At 40.9% G+C, this 20,339-nt stretch overlaps 1 protein-coding gene across 2 annotated transcripts in view; it reads left to right on the forward strand.

The window, feature by feature from the left end:
- The window catches only part of MGAT4D (MGAT4 family member D), a 111,433-nt gene that overhangs the window by 38,819 nt on the left and 52,275 nt on the right, over positions 1–20,339 (forward strand). For both annotated transcript variants that reach the window (XM_075199573.1, XM_075199583.1), the window contains 5 exons: positions 2,949–3,092; positions 16,680–16,813; positions 18,465–18,511; positions 18,965–19,078; positions 20,169–20,244. In XM_075199573.1, coding sequence (XP_075055674.1) covers positions 2,949–3,092; positions 16,680–16,813; positions 18,465–18,511; positions 18,965–19,078; positions 20,169–20,244 — 515 coding nt within the window. The remainder of the gene's footprint in view (positions 1–2,948; positions 3,093–16,679; positions 16,814–18,464; positions 18,512–18,964; positions 19,079–20,168; positions 20,245–20,339) is intronic.

Here is a 20,339-nt window from a genome sequence, read left to right on the forward strand (position 1 = left end):
CATTAGTAGACAGGTTTGGCTCAAGTGACAGGGCTTAAAAGACCACTTTATGTGCTTCTGTGTGATGGGTTTACTGATTACTTTGTTTTTGTTGGTTTCTTGATAACATCACTACGACTTGTAATGCAGCATCATTGTCCTAATGTAAATTTGTGATCAAATACATAGAGCTATGTTGCAGCAATGAGGCTCTATGTACATTATTGCATATTGGTCATAATTATAGCAAATATAATGCATACATCAGTATCTTGCAGACTAATATATAGAGGATCGCCACTTTCCTCTTACATAATCTTTACTAAATTCCTGATTGCCTCATTTTGAGTTTTGGTTACTCCATGGGAATTTGACAACTGTGGATGAAGAAGAGACACATCTCATATAGCCTGTACATTGTTGGTAACGTTTCCAGCTGTGAAAAAATTATAATTTTTTACTGTACAAGGGGTATTATGTATTGCACCAATTATCCCTATGATCTGTTGAAATCCTTGTCACCACAGCTACTGTGGTCTCAAATGACCAAGACAGACAGAATGTAACACAGCCAACACTTTAGTCAGCGGTGCAATTGCTGTGCGGATGCCTATCAGAGACTCGAGGCCAATCTGCAAAATCTTTAGAGTTTCATGATAACCTGAGGTGGGAGCCAAAACTGTCTTCCTACCTCTGTGCCAAACATCCCAAAGAGGCTTACCAGTTACCTGTAGATGCGCTGCCTGTGCCTGCCACAGTACCTCAATGTAGATAATTACAAATAAAGAAGTCTATATAAAACAAGAACAGAAGCAACTGAGGAATATGGGAATTGGGCATAACATAAACTAAGCTTAATACTGGAAAGTTATAGTGTGACCAAACTACACACTTATTCGGCTAGTGTGATGTGTTTGTAAACAAGGACATCTAAGCAGTTTAGACATATATCTATGACATATCTGCAACATATATGAACATGTAGTTGAAAAAACACCCTATATTTCCAGAGGAAGTAAACAGAATATTAAATTAATGATAATACATTCTTCCCTAATTCTGTAACTTAACAATTATGCTCTAATGAACAGCAAAGAAATATCTTACATGATGCAGTCCAACTTTATGTCTACAGTTCCAAAATCCAAACCGTACCAGTGAAACAGTTCAGTCTGTTAAATATACAAAATCCATAGTCTAGGAAAAAGTGCCCCTTGTTTTTTTAGCTTGTCAACACTTGGGTGTATAATAGTTTTGCAGCTTCAGGTCTTATCCCAAGAATATATTACCTAAACCCCCCAAGAAATTAGGATAAATATCTTACCCAAACAGCGATGACTAGAATCTTGAGGAAAGATTGTACTCACGCTGGGACTTTTGACCGGAACATTTGCTGCCCAGCATATTGCTGAATTCCATAGTGGGATCAAGCCCATGCACTCAAACTCTCACACACTTACCTCTTCCTGCTGTGCCTGCCTTCAGATTTCTCCATGGCTCTGGCAGTGTAGATAGGGGGCATGTCTGTGCTTTGATTGGTTGATTGACATCACACAGTCATTTAGGCAATGTGAGCACAGCAAATAATGCTGTGGAGTTCCTGTCGGAGCAGTAAACTCCTCAGTGTTACAGAGCAGCTCAGGCTGGTCCTCCACTTCTTCTGTGCTGGTGCACTGTACTTATGTTATTGTGTGGGGGGCCCTGGGCGATCACCCATGTTGTCCCATTCATAATCCTGCCCTGTTTGAAAATACTTGGCCAAGATTTCTTTATATAAAGTGTTTACAATAAACTATACTGTTTTATACTATATACTAAACTATATGTTTTATACTATAAACATGTGTTCTGTAACATGTTAGGACTTGATTGAGCTTACAATTATTTTTTTATCTATTTAATAAAACATTTTTATGCCCATGTCTTTTCTTCCAGCATTAACTTAGAACCAGTTTCTTGAGAACCGGGTCTTCAACCTTGTGTTTGTGCTGCCTTAAACTAGCTTAAACATGTAAAATATGTAGTATTTACTAGAGGAAAAGAGGAACCTCGTTGCAGTTATATCAAATCTGTCAACATTGTTATATAGTACCTATGGGAAAAGGTGTGCACCACCTCCTGCGGGCGTCTGGCCATCCCATGTACTGGGTGTCTTCACGCCATTTAGGGGGAGAGTAATCCCAATCCCCTGCAATACATTTCATCTCCCTCACTTCTGTAGGAACACATTTCCTCTCTTGCCAATGTAGAAACATATTCCCCCTTCCTTGAACATATTCCCCCCCCCCCTGCTTTGTATTGTAACGCATGTCAACTCCTGACCTCTGTAATAACATTGCCCCACCCCCACTCAATGTATGCGCTGCATGTTGTACTTTAGAAACAGTCATAAAAATGGATGTCTGTTGCACCCCTGTATCATATTATTTATGTAAAATGTTGGGTGGCATTGTTTCATTGTTGAAACTCCAATACATAATCATTTACTTAAAAATCCAAAACCACACTCCATAACATTTGTGTAATTCTCTCTTATTTGAAAATGCATAATATTCAGCAGTTTGCTCTATTATGAAGACTTTTTCTAAAGTAAAACATGCCTATGTTAAAAAATAAATAAAATAAAAAATATATATAATTATACTTGCTTGTAGCAACAGTACATTTTCTTTTTAAATGGGTTGTCCACATTTTGTCATAACTTACTGCTATGTAGTGGCTCAAGATAACTCTATGAATTTAGGGATCCTCACCTGGACTGAAAAGTAATAACCAGCAGCTGTGAGAGGTTACAGTACCTTGTAGCTGGCTATGCCAAAAGTTCATCCCTCTTTAGAAGTGTCTGGTAGAAGGGTGCCCCACAACTTACATTACCTTATTATCCTTACTATTTCTTTATATTGTTGTTTAACAGCTGTAACCATTGATATCAAGCACTCTGTTTACAGTGTGCTTATTTTTTTCTGCAGTTGAAGAGATAAAATGGAAAGTTCTGAATATGACCAGCAAGCTCCCCATGCAGTTCTCAAACATCTACATGTTCCTGCCTCATTTATTGGGGCATGAAGACAGCCTACAGCCAAATGTGCTTTATGGACATGGAAGAACAGGAGGTGAGGAAATGCATTGACGTATTGATTTTAGATGTATTTATTAATAGACGATGTTGTACCTTTTTTTTTTTTTTTTTTTTTTTTTTTTTTTATTATACAATTTATTTAAACAAAAGAACAAAATGATTAAATAAATGCAACTTGTTCCAGTGGTACACTACACACTGCTTCATACATCTACAGGCCAGCAACTTGCTTAACACCCAGAGCAAAAAACACAAGAAATCTAGCAAAGTTATATTCTCATGTATGTAACTTCAGGCAGCACTTTATACGAAATCCTTGTATTTAGGGTGAAGAAGGGGCAGAGGGAAGGGAGCATGGCAGTCATGTCCTGATGCCTTGTCAGGGTAATTTATAACCCATTCCCTATAAATTAGGTTTATTAAAGAAGGTTTTCTTATTTTAACTTAAAGTTTTTTTATTTTTTTCACAGAGCAAAAAAATTGCATTTGGGAAAGTTATGTGCTTTTCAAAGGAAAAAAATAGTTTTTTAAAAACTTTTATTGGGTGTGACTTTATAAAACAGGGGTTATGATCGGAAATATTGAGAGTTTACCTGTTTGAAGAGTTCACATTCCCTAGTTCTAGCACCTAAGCATAGTCCCCTAGTATTGTTCTTAGTCCACATTAGTAGTTCCCTAGAATAGTTCCCATTCCACAGTGCTAGTCCCCATCATAGCTCCTAGCCCCCATTAGGTAAGGCTCCTAACATACATCATACAGATAATGGACAGCACATTGTAAACACCCATATAAATTCACTTAATAGGACATTGGGCAATATATCCTGTATGCCTTGTGGTGTTGAGTCTACTAATGTTTGAATTTGTGCAGAATGGAAGCCGCAACATTGTTCCACTAGAACAGCGTTTCTTAACTCCAGTCCTCACGCACGCCCAGTTCGTGTTTTCAGGATTTCTTTCATCATGCACAGGTGACTTAGTCTACTTGGCTAGGTCAGTAGTATCCCACCTATTCCACAGACAAATCCTCAGAACATGAGCTGCGTGAAGACTGGAGCTAAGAAACACTACACTAGAAAGTCACTCAGCTGACATCGGATTGTGGTTTAAAACTCGCGTGTCACACGGCCTTACAGAATATGCCATAAATTACCTCTGATGAAACGGCGGTTGAACGCAGAGAAACGCGTCAGAATAAGGACATCTGAGCTGCAATATCTGGATTAGTGCTTCTCGGACCAGCCTACAAACCCCGGGGTTTACCTTTGCATTTTTTCTTCTTCTTTTATATTATACGGCACCCAAACCTGTGGGCGGATTTCGGCAGGATCCCTTCGGACTCTGGCACAGATTGGATCTACAATTATTTTTTAATCACATTTATTTTGGAGACTTTTTTTTCCCTGTATTTTTGCTTATATCTCTATGGACACGCAACATCAATTGTGTATATACCACATTAGTGAGATGCTATGAACCAGCTTTTTACATCTATGCAATAGGTTTGAATACCATGAATTGTTTTTTGATACTTCATTTCGCAAACACCGGTGTGCATGCTCACTCACTTCTACATATGTATGGTTATTACTGCCAGCCTGATCAACTGGCAGTCCATTACTATATTATAATGTGTTGTACTTTATACTGATGCTTATTGGATTCAAAATCCTTTACCTTCCAATTGGCACTTCAACGAGTTATGTGCCAATGATTTTGCTCCTGGTCCTTTTATGATACTACATTGCAGTTTCAGTTTTTTATACATGTACCTACAAGCTTTGTTAAAGCTATTAAATTGTTAGATACCAAGCTTTGCGCTATTTCTGTATTTTCTATTTGCTCTGTTGTGTTTTAGCAGGATCCAGAACTTGCACAGATCAGCTGCAGCTCGATATCAGTATTCAAGGTTAACTAGCGCCCACTTACAATTTTTTTGCCGTTTGAATATGCCATAAATGCTAAACTGGGTTCAGATCTAGTGACTAGGAAGGCTCTGACCTATGGATAACGTCGCAGTCATCCTCATCCATCCATTGGGCATCCACACGTGCTCTGTGAAAGGGGACATTGTCATTGTTTTGTCATTGTTTTGGAAGATGCCCCTTCTGTCAGGAGAAAAAAGTTGCAAAATTGGGTAAAGGTGATCACTCGGCATCCCTTTAAGTAGTGATTAGCACCCAGAACTTGTAAGGGAAATGCTATCCATAACAAAAATATCATAAAACGTTCTGAAACAAGCTGCAGGTTCTTGAGGTGCAGAGAACATGGGAACGGCTGATTCATCTGACCATACCTCCTTCCACCTGTGCTCTGCAGTCCTATGCTATTTAACCCACTGAACTTAGAAATGTGCATTGCCAGGTGTGATGAGCAGTTTATGCACTGCAGTCCATCTATGATAGCCTGCTGTATGGAGTTCTCATTAGACCATTGTTGATGTTGACACTACCTGCTCCCTCCACAGGTTGACATCTATTGTCAGTTGATCTATAGTTACTCATTAGTTTTTTCTTGCTTCCTCCCATTGTTGCCCTTTGCTGATCATGTATTTCCATCAATGCTGTCATTACCTTAAACAGCGTTGCTTGGGAGACCATGGCAAGCTGAGCTATCTTGGCAACTGAAGCTCCAAGAAAAACAAGCACCTACAATCACTCCTCTTTCAGAGTCACTAAGGGTTCCTCTAGCATGTTAGCCATAATTATAGACAACCAGGGAGTCGAGCATTTTTGTACATGACTCTGAGCATGCTTTGATGTTATGTTCTTCGTTAATGCATGAGATACACCTGTGTGGAAGGCCTTGCTTTCTATATGCTTGGTGTCCCTCATTTAACCAGGTATTTCCAATTTTTGTTCACTACAAGTAGATGTGTAAGCTTTAGTATATTAGCTTTTGAGTGTGTTTTCTCAAGCAAATACTTATAGTTTGATGAGGTCGTTTATGATCTGTGCATATTTGAGTATGTGAGAAAAATGCTGAGCAAAGTGCAGCATGGGACCAGACTGCAAATGGACTACTGACTTTGTGGTGACATAATGATGGTCATGCGGTTCTGTCTCAAGACACAAATGGTCCTGGTTTACTTATCTTCTGGAAGTGTGCAATAAATAATATTTTATGTCTTGTGATTCATGACATTTATGTATTAAGAAAACTTGGGTGGCGTTTAGATCATGACAATCTAGTTATAGATAGTGTTTTGTTTTTGTTTGTTATTGGTTTTTTGAATGTGCATAAACAGTCTGTACAAACTGAAAAGAAACATGTTTATGGAAATAAATATTGATGAAAAAAAGAATATAAAGCTTCGTTGCGCGACCCTGGTAAAACCTAATAGATTTATGGAAATAGTATAACTTTCTAAGTCAAATGATTTTAATCAGATTTGAAACTATCCATAAAACTTTATCATACTTAATGAAACTCAGATATTGTTTAATTCATGGACACCTTCATCCAATCCACTCAAAATATATTAAATACATTTTCCTCATAAAGAGTCAATATGGGTAAGGTATCATGGTTCCAAATGTGTAAAATACTTCCTAGCTATTGCTCAAATTATTAACAATCATTCCCTACACCCTTTGTGGGTTTCACTCTAAATTGCAGTGTAGAAATAAAGCTGCAATTGTTAAAATGGTACATGGAAAGAAAACCTACATGTGCACCCTTGCATCACAAGATGGATTTGATCCTGACTCTGAAGCTGGGTACACAGATAATATTTTTTTTTATCCAATTGTCGTGCTGATTACAGAATAAACGACAATCTCTTGTTTTATCGTACCAAAGCACATCATATCGTGTGGTTTTATAAATTTCCTAAAAATCCTGATCAGCGGTGGAACGATGTCTGGCAAATGTGGAAGTTTGTACTATAATAATAATAGACATTTCTTTTGCCGTTGCAGCCAGGAACGGATCTAGATTAATTTTAGGGGAAGTACCCGCCTTGCCCCTCTTTCACTCCTAACAGGGGTGGGCTGCCTGTGGCTGCACATTATGTACATGTGCCCGTTGGCACAGGATTCTCTGTCTGCTTCTCGGCCGCTAGGCACACGTATAAAGTTTGTTGCGGCAGGCATCCTGCTCCTGCTAGATGTTCCGGGAGGCATACATAGAGATTTCCTCTATGGTATGCTCAGGGTGGCAGCAGATGCTCCATTCTCCAGTGCTGTGTAGCACTGTGGAGAGAACCTTACATAAAGTATACAACATATACTTCTAACCAGCTGATAATATGTATGGATCCTATTACAGGCAAACAAAAAATTGGTCTAAACACACAAGGGGGTATATTTACTAAACTGCGGGTTTGGAGATGTTGCCTATAGCAACCAATCAGATTCTAGCTTTCATTTATTTAGTGCATTCTACTACATGACAGCTAGAATCTGATTGGTTGCTTTAGGCAACATGTCCACTTTTTCAAACCCGCAGTTTAGTAAATCTAGGGTTTATTTAGAGGTGGACACATTCACTCAGTGTATACAGGGAAATGATGTACCCAAAAAAGAATATTTACATGCATATGTTCAGATGCCTTTTGCATCAGCAGCATTTGTGCCAGACATAGGTTAGGTCAGTGGTTCCCAAACTTTTTCATTTGGCGGTACCCTTAGAGTCTCCATAATTTTTTTAAGTCACCCCTCCAAAATAATTACCGAGCAGTCCCGTGTTATAAGTAGTTGGGTCAAAATAATGCAATCAATTTTTAGGTCAGGACAGAAATACTTAGTAAGCTATTTGCAAAAAATTATACACATAAATCCAAGGGAAAAGAATATTTTTATATATTTTTTCAATTATATTTGTGTCAAAGAATAATTTACAGCTAATACTAAGAGGAATAAGATCAAAAAATAAAACGTACAAAAATCATCACACTGTGCCCTCCTTCGTCCGCGCACACTGTGCCCGCCTTCGTCCGCGCACACTCTGTGCCCGCCTTCGTCCGCGCACACTCTGTGCCCGCCTTTGTCTGCGCACACTCTGTGCCCGCCTTCGTCCGCGCACACTCTGTGCCCTCCTTCATTATTTTGTCCCTCCATTGCTGTTTACTATCACCATTTCTCCTCCCCTTTCTTTACTTACCATACTTGGCCTTCTTTCTTCTATTTCTACTGCCGCTTCTCACTGAATATGTCAGATGTGATGAGGTCACGCCCGAGATTCAGTGAGGAGGGAGGAGGATGCTGGGTCCCAGGTGCCGCCGAATGGGTAACTTTTTTTTTTTTTTTTTTTTCTTCCTGGCCACGGCACCCCTGTGACAGCGCTGCGGTACCCCTGGGAGCCGCGGCACACACTTTGGGAACCGCTGGGTTTGTAAAATGCACAGTGTGGAAGTTCATAGTGTTTACCATAATACCATAGAAAACCAATAACGACACGGACACCAGAATAACGTTGGAATTAAAATATATTTATTAAATGGCTAATATTAAACTAAAGGGGCTGAAAGGCAGACGAGAGCAGGGCAGTCAGCAAACACAAAACCAATAGCGGTGGAAAGGTCAGACCATTGAACCACCAACCCAGGATCATACCTTATCTATTGGCCGGTGCGAAATATATGTCCAACGGCAAGACTACACCCCCCTTTTAACCGCCAGCAAGATATTCAACATACTGGCCCAGAGTCCCATACACTGGACCCAACACATGTGATGACAACACAATCCGTAGGGGGAGTAGTGACCTATGACAATATAGCCCAAGCACCATATGCAAACTTACCGACTGCACTGCTTTCCCACCCACGCTGAAGGAATGACTACAACTGCGGCCCGCCAACCACAGCCCTACAAACAGATCTAAGCCTCCAAAATAACTGGTCTATAAAAAAGATAATGCCTACATCAGACAGATGAACCCCGTCCACTCTAAATAGATGAATACATTCAGCTTTTAACAAAGGATGAGAAATGGAAAAACCCCCCGACTGATGAAAGATCTTACTAGCCATCTGATTCACTTTTCTGACCACCGATGCAATAGCCATAGGGGGCAAATCAGACCTCCATATCCTTCGGGGTACAATGTAGGACCAACATAACTTTATAGACGGCCAATTCCTAGAGACCGACAAAATGTCATCACGGATTTGTATAATGAGGTCCAGGGATTTAACTTGCCCAATGTCATTACCACCCAAGTGAACCACGAGGATATCGGGGGCTCCGCGAACCGCAATCTCACAGGATAAAACCGACGCGAACTGCCTCCATCTCATACCCCGTCGGCCTATCCAAATAACTTCCGAATTCACTGGAAACCACGGACACGAACGCGCAAACGAATGTCTACCGACCCGGTCACCCAATTAGGGAAGTTTTATATGCCTCCTCGCCGATACCCCCTCTTTCGCAAGCTGCGTCTAAACCCTTTTTGGCCGCCTTCGTTATCTCGAACATGTTAACGAACCATCCCTTCCTAATCCTGTCTTTAATACTGGGCCGTAACCCTGCTAAAAGAGCCGTGTTCTCACATAGCACCATGGGGGCCTTGGACGCTGCCAACTTAGCTGCCACACCCCGTCTCCCTCCCTGGGATCTAGACCTGCCAAAGTGTGTGTTAAGCAACTTAATCAATTTCCGAGGACCCTCCCCCGATGAAGAGGGAGAATCCTCGTCAGTGGAGGACAAAGGAGGACTATGTGGGAGCTCTTGTAAAAAATAACAACATCCGACAACTCGCCATCAACGACAGCCTCCGCTTGTGTCCCGGATCCTGACGCCCCGGAAGGACCTGGTGCTGCGACGCCCTCCGTGACGGCCGCCTGCTGAGATTCCAGTCCCGACCGATCAGCTGCTGTCTTCGCTGCCGGCGACAGACTTTATGCTGCGACCAGAGCTCGCGCTTCCGCTCCTGGCCTGTCACCGACCACCTGCAATGGCTGCATTCTCGTCCCTCCAACCATAACTTGCGAATCTGTAACAAGAGGCACGTTAACATCTGGCAGTCTTGCTGGCCTCACTGCCGGTGAATCTACCACTGCTACTGAAGCAGTGCCTCCCAAGAGCTCCTTCTCTAACCCTAAAAACCCCGGGGGAGGGGGTCTATTCAATGAAGCGCCTGGGCCACACCCAGGTCGTACACCTTCCCCCCCCCCAATGGGCACTTCGGGCACCGGGTAGGAATGCATGTAAACCCCGGAGGGAATAGGGTAAGGGGGGCCCCCCAACCCCCGCCGGGACCAGAGCCGGCCCACCCACTGCCGGGTACGGCAAATCCCACGCAACCGGGGTGGGAACCGCCATGGCTGCCGGAAACTGAGGGAGGGGAGACCGCAAGTTAGACTGGCCTAACGGAGTTGAGAGAAACCCTACCCTGGAACCCGCCCCGGTCAGACCCCACGAGCCCGCAAAGGAACTACCTGCCCAGGGAAAAATAGCCCCAAGACCCAGAGGGTCCGCCCCTCCCCCTCCCCCCACCGGAGGCAAAGGAACCTCTCCATGCCAGGCATGCCAGGGCTTATCTAGACCTAGCCCTGCTAATCCGCTGTCCCCACTGACAACACCCGTAGTGGAAGGGAGAGGAACATGACTGACCCCCCCCCAGCTAACACCCCCCGAACGGACTCACCGACAGGAGGGGGGAAAGGTAGCACCCCTGGGGTAAGAGGATCCCAAATCACAGGCCCCAAACCTCTGTATGTGGACACCACCCTATCTTCCACCCTGGGCCTGGAAACTCCCCGGGACCCACGGACTGGAGAAGACTCCAAGCCCCTAAACACACCACCTGCTGAAACTGGCCTGGGGGCATTATCAGAGGGGCACGAACGGACCAGAGACCCCCCTGAACCTCCCGATGACAGGGCCAACCTCCTCCACCCCTGCCCCCGCTGGGAAACCAGATGCCTGGGCCAACGGAATGAGACCGCTGACCGTTATGCCCACCCGAGCTCGCCTTCCCCTCGTGACAGCCACACTCCTGGAGGAAGAAGGGGGGGAGACACTGCGTGACCCCTTGGAGGGCACACCGCCAGGGGCCGAGAGAGCGACACCCGCTAACCGGGCAGACGGGGAAGAAGGAAGGGACACTGGACCTGGCCCCGCCTACCGATATCTAGCTGGTGCACTACGCACCCTGCTAGGCCGCGACATGACCACGATGGCTGGAAACCAGAAGAAAGGAGGAAATGGGGGGGATCCACACCACGAAGCCCCGAAGCGCACAAGAGAGGAGGTACTGGGGGAGAAAAACGGGGGAGGGGGGAGAGAGAAAGAAAGAAGGAGAAGAGAGGGGGGAGAGAAGGAAGGAACAGAGAAGGGAAGGGGGGGGGGTAACGGAGGGAACAGAGACAAGGAAGGAAGGAAAATACACACAGACAAAGACAAAGAACAAGTACAATACACAGAACTGCAATACGATACCACAAAAGCACTCTCCACACGGCCTGAATCCACAGCTCCAACTGCACAGCTAGGAATCCGGAAGCAGAGAGGGGAAAATGTTGGAGAACTTCACCTATATAAAACTAAGCTACCCCCCTCCTCTGTCTTATTGGTTCACATATAGAAGAAGCCCATAGGCTAAACACCTAATCACTCACCCACGTGATTTTAACTGCGTTCAGGCTGAAGGCCACACTTCTCGTGTATAAGTGTGTATACTTATGGCCTGGGATAGCGTAGAGAGGTGCGATATTATTACTAGTAAATGCTAAAGTTGTATCGCTCCATTTCAACACAATGTCATAATATAATGAAGTGTCATAAAGACGAGAGAATATTGCCTTGCGTTATCAATAATGCAAAAGTTATATTTTCAATCTAAAATGTAATTAAATAGAATTAAATTAAAATGACAATTTTAAATTTAAAAAAAAAAAAAGGTTAATTTAAATAACATTGTTTGTTTTTTCCCCCTTTAAATATCAAATGGCAAGTCAATGATAAGCAAAAAGGTATCTTCAAACGTATGCGTACACAGTTTTGGTGCTCATCATGTGCAGTACTTATAGGCGTATCTTACTCTAAAACAGACATCCGACTCTAAATGAGCCCCTCAATGATTTATAACGGGAGGTTATAGTAACTAAAAACTTATTTACATTTGAACTGAGGCAATACCAGAAAGGGGCAAAGCATTCAAAGTGGCCAAATTACTTGGGAAAATTGTTGAATTATTTACCAAACTTTTTAAGGAAGCAACTTTAAGACACAAGTACCCTTGTTTAATTCATTCTTGTCTGCCTTTGAGTGTTGGTACTAGAGCTTGACTCCCACTCCCATCTGTAAACAACAACAACAACCACAAAATGGCAGTCCATGGTGGTGCGACCACCTAAGATCCTTGAGCCCCCATGCTAATGAAGAGCACAAGATCCGGTGCTGGGACAGAGTTTGTACTGGGTGGTTGGTGGCCTCACAATGATTGTGTGCCATTAAAGGAAAACGCCGATTGCCAAAGTGCACTACTACATTTGTCACAGGAAGTCCTTGTGACATCAGTCAGTCCCCCTATGCAGAGCAATAGTAATAATTGACATACTAGTTACTTTTGAAATCTCCCGTGGTAAAAATATGAAGAAAAACTATTGTCCTGTTTCTCCTGGCCCTATAATTACCTCACACCCTCACAAAAATACTAATTGTTTAAAGGTAATTGTGTGACAAATTCAGAATATGTCAACTTTTTGGTGTTTTTTTTTTTTTTTTTCTCTCTCCACTTTGCCATATATAAAAAAATATATATATTTAATCTTATATGCCAACAAATGACAGTCTGGTCTGGAAAAAATTAAACTTGCTTAATTAGATTTTGAAATAAAAACATTATTCCCAGAGATGTCATTGCAGCACAAAAATTTTTCCAGTCATTTTTAACAACTGTATTTATTCAATGTTCAGCAGGTAACATCAGACAATGACGTAATGGAAAACAGTACACATGTAAACACTAAAAAAAGCGCAGTAAAGTGTATAAATAAGATTTGTAGTAAAGAAGTGTGAAGGAACACAAAAATGACATTGAGCATATAACTGGGCGGTTGGTAGTAGTAGCTGCTGAACCATTTTTTTTAAAGAGAGGAAGAGAGAAAATAGAAGAGAGGATTGGAGAGTAAGTTTGGGAAAAGGGGTGGTGTGACATGCTGCTATGAAAGAAGGACTAAGAGATAGGGAACAGAAGAGAGAAGAAAGGGAGGGGTAGGGGGAGTGTGGAGGGCAGGAACCAGGAAGGTCAGGACTAAGAGATTAGGTAGTGTTGAGAAGGGGATTTAATTATGGAAGTAAGAAGCCCGTGGTGCCCATACGTTATTGAACAATTTAGATTTATTGTGAATAATGCCGGTCATATATTCTATTTTGTATGTGTACCAAATTCTGCCAATGATCATCTGAAGCGTTGGAGCAGAGGGCTGTTTCCAGTCAGTGGCTATTTGACGTAGGGCAGCTGAAGCTGTGTCTTGATCATTTTCATCTGATGGACAGTAGCAGACGGGATCTAAAGTGGTAGGAGGAAGAACCTGGGGGAGAGGGGGATATCTATTTGCAATAATTGGGATGCAAAGTTTCGCAGTTCCATCCAGAACGGGGCTAGCTTGGAGCAATTGCCACCATATATGGAGGAAGGATCTGTTAATTGTGCAACCTCTCCAGCATCTGCTGGATGAGTCAGGGTAAATTTTGTGGAAGTAGGAAGTACCAGCAATATAAGAGCTTATATGCATGTTCTTTCCTTTTCACACACAGCTCAAGCTGGAGGCAGTGTTGGCTCTTATTTCTTCCTCATCATTCAGCGTCTCCCCCAGATCCTCCTCCCGCATCTGTTAATTAAAAAACATTTTTAAATGAAAGAACCCACTAGTTATGCTTGGCATTCTATCTCGGTAACACAACTGATTACATTATATTCAGAACAGTCCTCCCTAACATGCTGCTACTTGTAGTTTAATGCAAATTGCTCATAATTAATAAAGGAATAAAACAACACAAGGAAGGACAGTGCATGAGCCTCGTAATATAATGAACAGTTTGTGAGTCATCAGACACTCAAGAAAACCTTTTCATGTATTTTTGGAATGATAGATTTATTTCCAGTTCACTTTCTTTACTGTAAGTACTGCAGACATGCAGATTGTGGACAAGTTGAGGATGTAATTTTAAAATGCATAGGCATGTGTGTATTTTTAATTGTGCTTTTCTGCACTGGACTGTTCTATCATTTTGTCACTAATTTATTGGTCTGCTTAAACATAGATACAATAGGTACAATTGTGTCAAGTGCATAATTACTAATATTTTAAAATAATTTTCAGGTACCCGTTTTCTTTTAAACAGATGCATCTAAGCAAGGTACTCAGTTAAGTGTAGGTTAACCTTGTTGTACTACAACATGTTTTATATGTTCACTAAATATGGTTATATTGACATTGTTTGCTGAGTATTATCTTTAATAAATATCAACTTATAAAGGGCAGAGAATAAGACTAGAGCATTAAAATCCCACATTATATAGAAAGAGAGAAAATATATTACAAAAATGTTACAAAAGCCTTACTGAAAACCTGTGACTGTACCTGAAAATTGGGTACTTTTGTAAGTCCACCAGTACACTTTGTATCTCAGAAACCCTCCTGACTGCATACTGAGAATCCCTCCTTCTGCAAGCTGTATGTGTATAGCAATTACCCTCACACAACAATGGCGACAATATGTAGGATACTTTTTTTTTTTTTTTGTATAAGCATGTAATAGATGTGTGTACAAAACTGCCACAATGATGGCCTCCCCTGGTCACAGTGGAAGTAGTCATCTTGTGTAGGGGAACAAATCAGTGCAAATTATCTATTCACTAGGAACCAGCGAGACATCAATGAGGTACAAACACAAAATGGTTGCCTCCAATGTGTGTTGGTGATGTGTCCACTATAAATACTGAATAAATATTATTCTCATGATTCGTCTCATGCGGCAGACCTATGTGTGTCCTTGCGTTATAGAACCATTAGATAGGGGTAGTAAGGTGTAGTAGTGCATTCCTCATGTAAAGCTGCATTACCACGTAAGCAGCAGAACATTTAGACTTGCTACTTTAAAATGGAGGGAAATATGGAGCATTGGGAAAAAATGGCTGCATTGAGCTGCCCCAGGGGAGGGGACGAGGCATGGTGTTCTATGCACTGGGGATTTGGTTTATTCTGGTTCCAAAGTGATTAGTTTGTTTGTTTGTTTTTTTTCCCAAGAATTTCCCTATACTTTTTTATTTTTTTTGTTTACACTTGTTGACTGTATATGCATGGAGAAAGTACACTACCAGAATATTGATCAGTCCTAGAAACAGAATACAGTTTCTTTTATATATCTATAAATATAATATCTAACATCTGTCTATTTAATATATATATTATATATTTGTTTAACATAAGTTCAATTCTCACAGTTCATGGAAAACCGACCAGTTTGATTCAAGAATAATCTGTTCAGGCTTTAAGAATGGTCACCCCAATCCCCCCCGTTCCCCATTTAGAATTTAAGGACATATTTACCAAAATACAACGATAAATAGGATTTGTTTTTAATCACCAATATACATCTCTGCATTTTACCGAAATCTCCTTGAGGTAGCTGAGCTGCCTCGTAATACTGGCCTGAACGGGTAATGGTCAACTTGCTTCCTCGTTGGGTGAGTCTCTGCCAATATGTGCATGCGGAGTGGAACTAAAAGCCCAGACTAGTGGAAGAGTAAATAGTTACACATAGATAAAAACAATTATTTTAAAATCTTTAAACCTTGAATAAAAAAGCATTTTTTAATATGATTCATCTTCTATCATCGCTGTCCTGAGATGGCAATAACAGAGCAAGTATTGTGACGTACATGGACTGCCGTGATGCTTTTAAATAGGCTTTGTCATGCACATCATGTGGATGCTCTTGCTGGGCGAAAGAGGGTAAATCTTATCGCTGGTGGCATCGGAGCATGCTCAAAATAAGCCACTGTTCTCGTGAGCACAGTGGCATTGCCGGGCCTCTGCACCACTGGGCCCTGTAGCTGCCACACCCCCCATACACATATAATAATCTATTTATGTAATTTATATCTGTATAATATTCTATGTTGTATCTAGCTATTCATCTCATGTCTATAATGTAGCTAATATATACTGGTTTATCTATGTCTCTCTCTATATAATTTGTCGTATCCCAGGGTACACTTTATAATGTTCTTGTATACCTGTATACAAGACTGTAATAAAAAGTATGGTTTTACAGTAGATGCTATTTAGTTTAGTGAGTGACTACATCTAGCCTCTGGGCTGCTTTTTGGATATCGCTGCAAGGGGTACTGCCGACTAATAAATCTTGTTCTTCGCTGCTTATTTAGTAAATCATAAATTACTTCAGTAGATACTTTCTAGATTATTTTTTTTTATTAAATTAGCATTTGAAGTTTTCAACTGCTTAAAAATCCAACATATAGTGGTCATTAACACTAAAAGGACTTCATTTACTGAAGGCTGCAATGTGTCTGCCAATTCCACAGGTTCTAATATTGAGATATTACACTAATTGATTAATCTATTAGTCAGTTCAGCCTTACCTTGCAATTCAGAAGTGCAGTATTTTTTTGATAATCTGTTTTTCATCCTTTTTGTCCACAGTGTCTGTAGTTATTGGTATCCCAACTGTCAAGAGAGACAAACAGAGCTACTTGCTAGATACTTTAAGGTCCCTCTTCTCAGAGATGTCTGCAAAGGAAGAAGAAGATTGTGTTGTTATTGTTTTCATAGCGGAGGTAAGGATTGATGGGATATTGCATGCCATGGTATAGGCTAGTGCTGGGCAACAAGCAGACTTGTAGCTTTTATGGATAAGTGGCATGAATGCACTTTGTAATGGCATTAGAGAGGAAAGGCACAGAAATATGGTTGACTCAGTTGTGAATTAGCTTTAATACGACCGTGTCAGAAAAAAGGAATTTAAAGTCGTTTGCGTATCAACATTCTTGTGCGTATGTCTCTCTATTTTTTTGGATCCAAGAAATTCCACGTTTGCATGACATTGCATTTTTCTCTGTTCATAAATGTCAGCTCGTACTTTCTTTTAAATATGACTCTGAGCATGTACACATGTAATTGATGACCGGTTGTGGAAAAAGTGCATAAAGTAGGTTTTTTATTTGTGTGCAAATACTTTGTAGATAACATACTTGTAGTATAAAAAGCATGCTGTATAAAATCTACATCTGTAAAAAGAAAACCAATAATCTGCAGCTATACAATTGACTTATCTTAATGGATAAAAATAGGTATTAATTGGTATTTGGAGAGCAGATTCATAGCCATTTAAGTGAGAGAGGTAGACACTGGTTTATAATGGATACCTAAATTGCTTAGCTAGATCACGTTGATAGGGGCAATGGTTATGTAGTAAGTTTTTATCAGGGAGGCCAGAACTCGCTAAAGAAATCCATTGGGATGTCAAAGGGGGCAAGTGTGTAGTTAATGCTAGGCATTTGTCTTATGGGTATGATAAAGTAGTTTGAGAAGGTGGGGATGTGATAAAGGAAGCTCATCATCAATAATGCATATCCTAATATCAGGTGGGTAGCAAAGTGCCCATAATAAAACTAACAAAACGCAAAAGGTAAAGCCAAAAAATCACTTGCTTATGGAGAGGGCAAAAGGGATGAAAATGGGTCCAGCATCCAGCCGAGCAGAAAAAGTGCAGGGAGGCAGTTGTCTTGCATTTGGATAGCCGAATGGGGGTTTAACACACATTGTGTAATATCTACATTTGTGTCAGATGGAGCCAAGGGGAAACTTGTATCCTCCCATTCCTCATAAACAAGAGGACTTATGTCCTGTTCCCAGCTGGAATCAACCTTATGAGTGCTTGAGGGAGCACTCTCTGTAACCAAACAGAAGAAAAGTCTAGACACTAGACCCCTTGAGTGACCCTCATAAATAAGTGATGATTTTGGAAATTGTGCTGGTAAAGAGTGCCTTTTTTGTGCAGCTAAACAAACCTGTAATGATGAGAACTTAGAAATTTCAAATGCAAGTTCTTAAATATATTAAGGACCACCCTCTTGGTATAACCAGTATTCATACCTCCAACAGTCCAAGCAGCTGTGTAGGGGAGTGGATTTGATTAAGGTTTGTTGTCTCATAGAACAGGAGTACAACAGGTGGTAGAGGGAGCTGTCCTGATGTATATTTTAGTTTAACTTTTAATGAAACAATTGCAGGTCCCTATTCACACTGATTCTGTTAACCTTTGAGAGTCTGGTTTCTAAGACCTTTTTTATGTAAAGTTTTTTTCAGTGCCAAATACAAGACAATCGGAGCCTTCTTGTGTGTACAGCTAATTCAGCCTATTATGTGAAACATATTGTAAACACATCACTCTGCCACTGAGCAATGCTTTTCTTTTTTCCATTTCAGCTAAATGCCCAGTATGTGAATGATCTTGCTAACAATATAAAAGAAAGGTAAGTGTCCTATTACTGCTTGAATGACTTTAGCCAACAGAAGAAATATGACAAAAAAGTGAACTGCCCCCCCCCCCCCCCCCACACCTACACAATTTCATTTTCTTTGTGTGTATATGTCTGTGCATGTGTGTGCGTTTATACCGTGTATACTGTTTATACTGTGTAGTGTGTGTGTGTGTGTGTGTGTGTGTGTGTGTTTACGTTTGTTTTTTGGCTTCAGCCAAATTCCACAGCACTGTGACCTCTTACCTGCTATGAAAGGGGGCTCAGTGAGCAAAGTCCCGGGGGCAGTGTCATCTATTATTATCCAGCATGGGTGCAATTGAGCACTATGAAAAACACTATTGTACAAGGAGCCTGTCTGCCACCACCAGTAGTCCTGTTAAATGATAGTTATGATAGATTTCTTTTCAACCATGAAATGTACGTATTTTTATTTTCTACTCACAGTTTTCCTCATGAAATACAGTCTGGTGTCCTTGAGATCATTTCTCCTTCGCCATTATATTACCCAGATTTCTCCAATATTAAAGAGACCTTTGGGGATTCCACAGAGCGAGTAAGGTACGGTACAATAATTTATCAGACTGAATCCACAATTAGCATAAATAATCATCAACATTGTGTAAAGTTTAAATTTATGTTTGAACATAACCATTATAAATGTATAGCTATTTTGTGTGGATAAAATGTGTCACTCTTTTATTCAGCTGCAGTTGATCTTTACTGGCCTGTTGCTTTTTCAGCGTGCTGCAAAATATCGGTTGTTATTATTCACACTATAGCCCGGCGCCCTAGGCAAGTGCCTAACCTTGCCTAATGGGAGTGCCGGGCCTGACCTTAGCCTGAGCGAGGCTACAACTGTTACCTAGCTGTTGCGCTAATCTCTTGTAGACATTGTTGGAGGTCACTTACACAAACGCCTAGGTATTTGCATGGTGTATCTTGTTCTCCCATGCGTTTCTCCACTTAAGTACTGCATAGGGTGCAAAACGGATCTACTTAAGAGCATAGGGCAAAACCTGACCTGTACCAAGCTTCAGCTGGTGCAAAATCCAAGTCCATTTGCAGTCTCATTACTGCACTGCTAGGCAAAACAATGATGCGTCACCTCCACACTTCACGAGGAATGCCACCACGCTTCCCAACAATCTGTTGCTCCTCTAGAAATCCTGCCACAGCCCTCCATAAACCAGTTTTACCCTTGCGGAAATCTAGATGCACTTGTAAAATGCGTCAGTTCCAAAATTGTTTGTATGCTGTAAAACAGCCATTTTACGCTTCAAAAAACACCCTCCTGTGTATACATGCACAGACCGTGATTCCAAATCAGCAAAACAGAGATAAAAATGTTAACTTGCCATTTTTTTCATATTGGTAATATGACAGTGTCTTGTGTATAAAAGCTTAAAAGAAATGTTCTTCTTTCATCTTTTACAAAGAATAATATTTTTTAGTACTGTTCTTAGAATTACCTCCGTTGCAAGACATATTAATGGATCACTAAATGAGATCCCTCTCTAAATTTACCTGCAGTCTGTGTTGGTATCTCATTCCCGGATTTGTAATTTAACTTGTGGAGCTGGCTGGCCAAGATATAAATAGAAACCGGTGTCGCAGGAATTGTTGAAATAATAATCATCTTCTTTCATAGGTGGAGAACAAAGCAAAACTTAGACTACAGCTTCCTTATGTTGTATGCGCAGCCAAAGGGAGCATATTATTTGCAGGTACATGTTCTTCTTTTTTTTTCTATCTAGATAAAGATTAATTGAAACTAGAAACTAATGTATATACAAATCTCCGACATATCTTTTTAGTTAGA

The sequence above is a fragment of the Mixophyes fleayi genome, chromosome 1, assembly GCF_038048845.1.
Source record: "Mixophyes fleayi isolate aMixFle1 chromosome 1, aMixFle1.hap1, whole genome shotgun sequence".
NCBI classification, from domain to species: Eukaryota; Metazoa; Chordata; class Amphibia; order Anura; family Limnodynastidae; genus Mixophyes; species Mixophyes fleayi.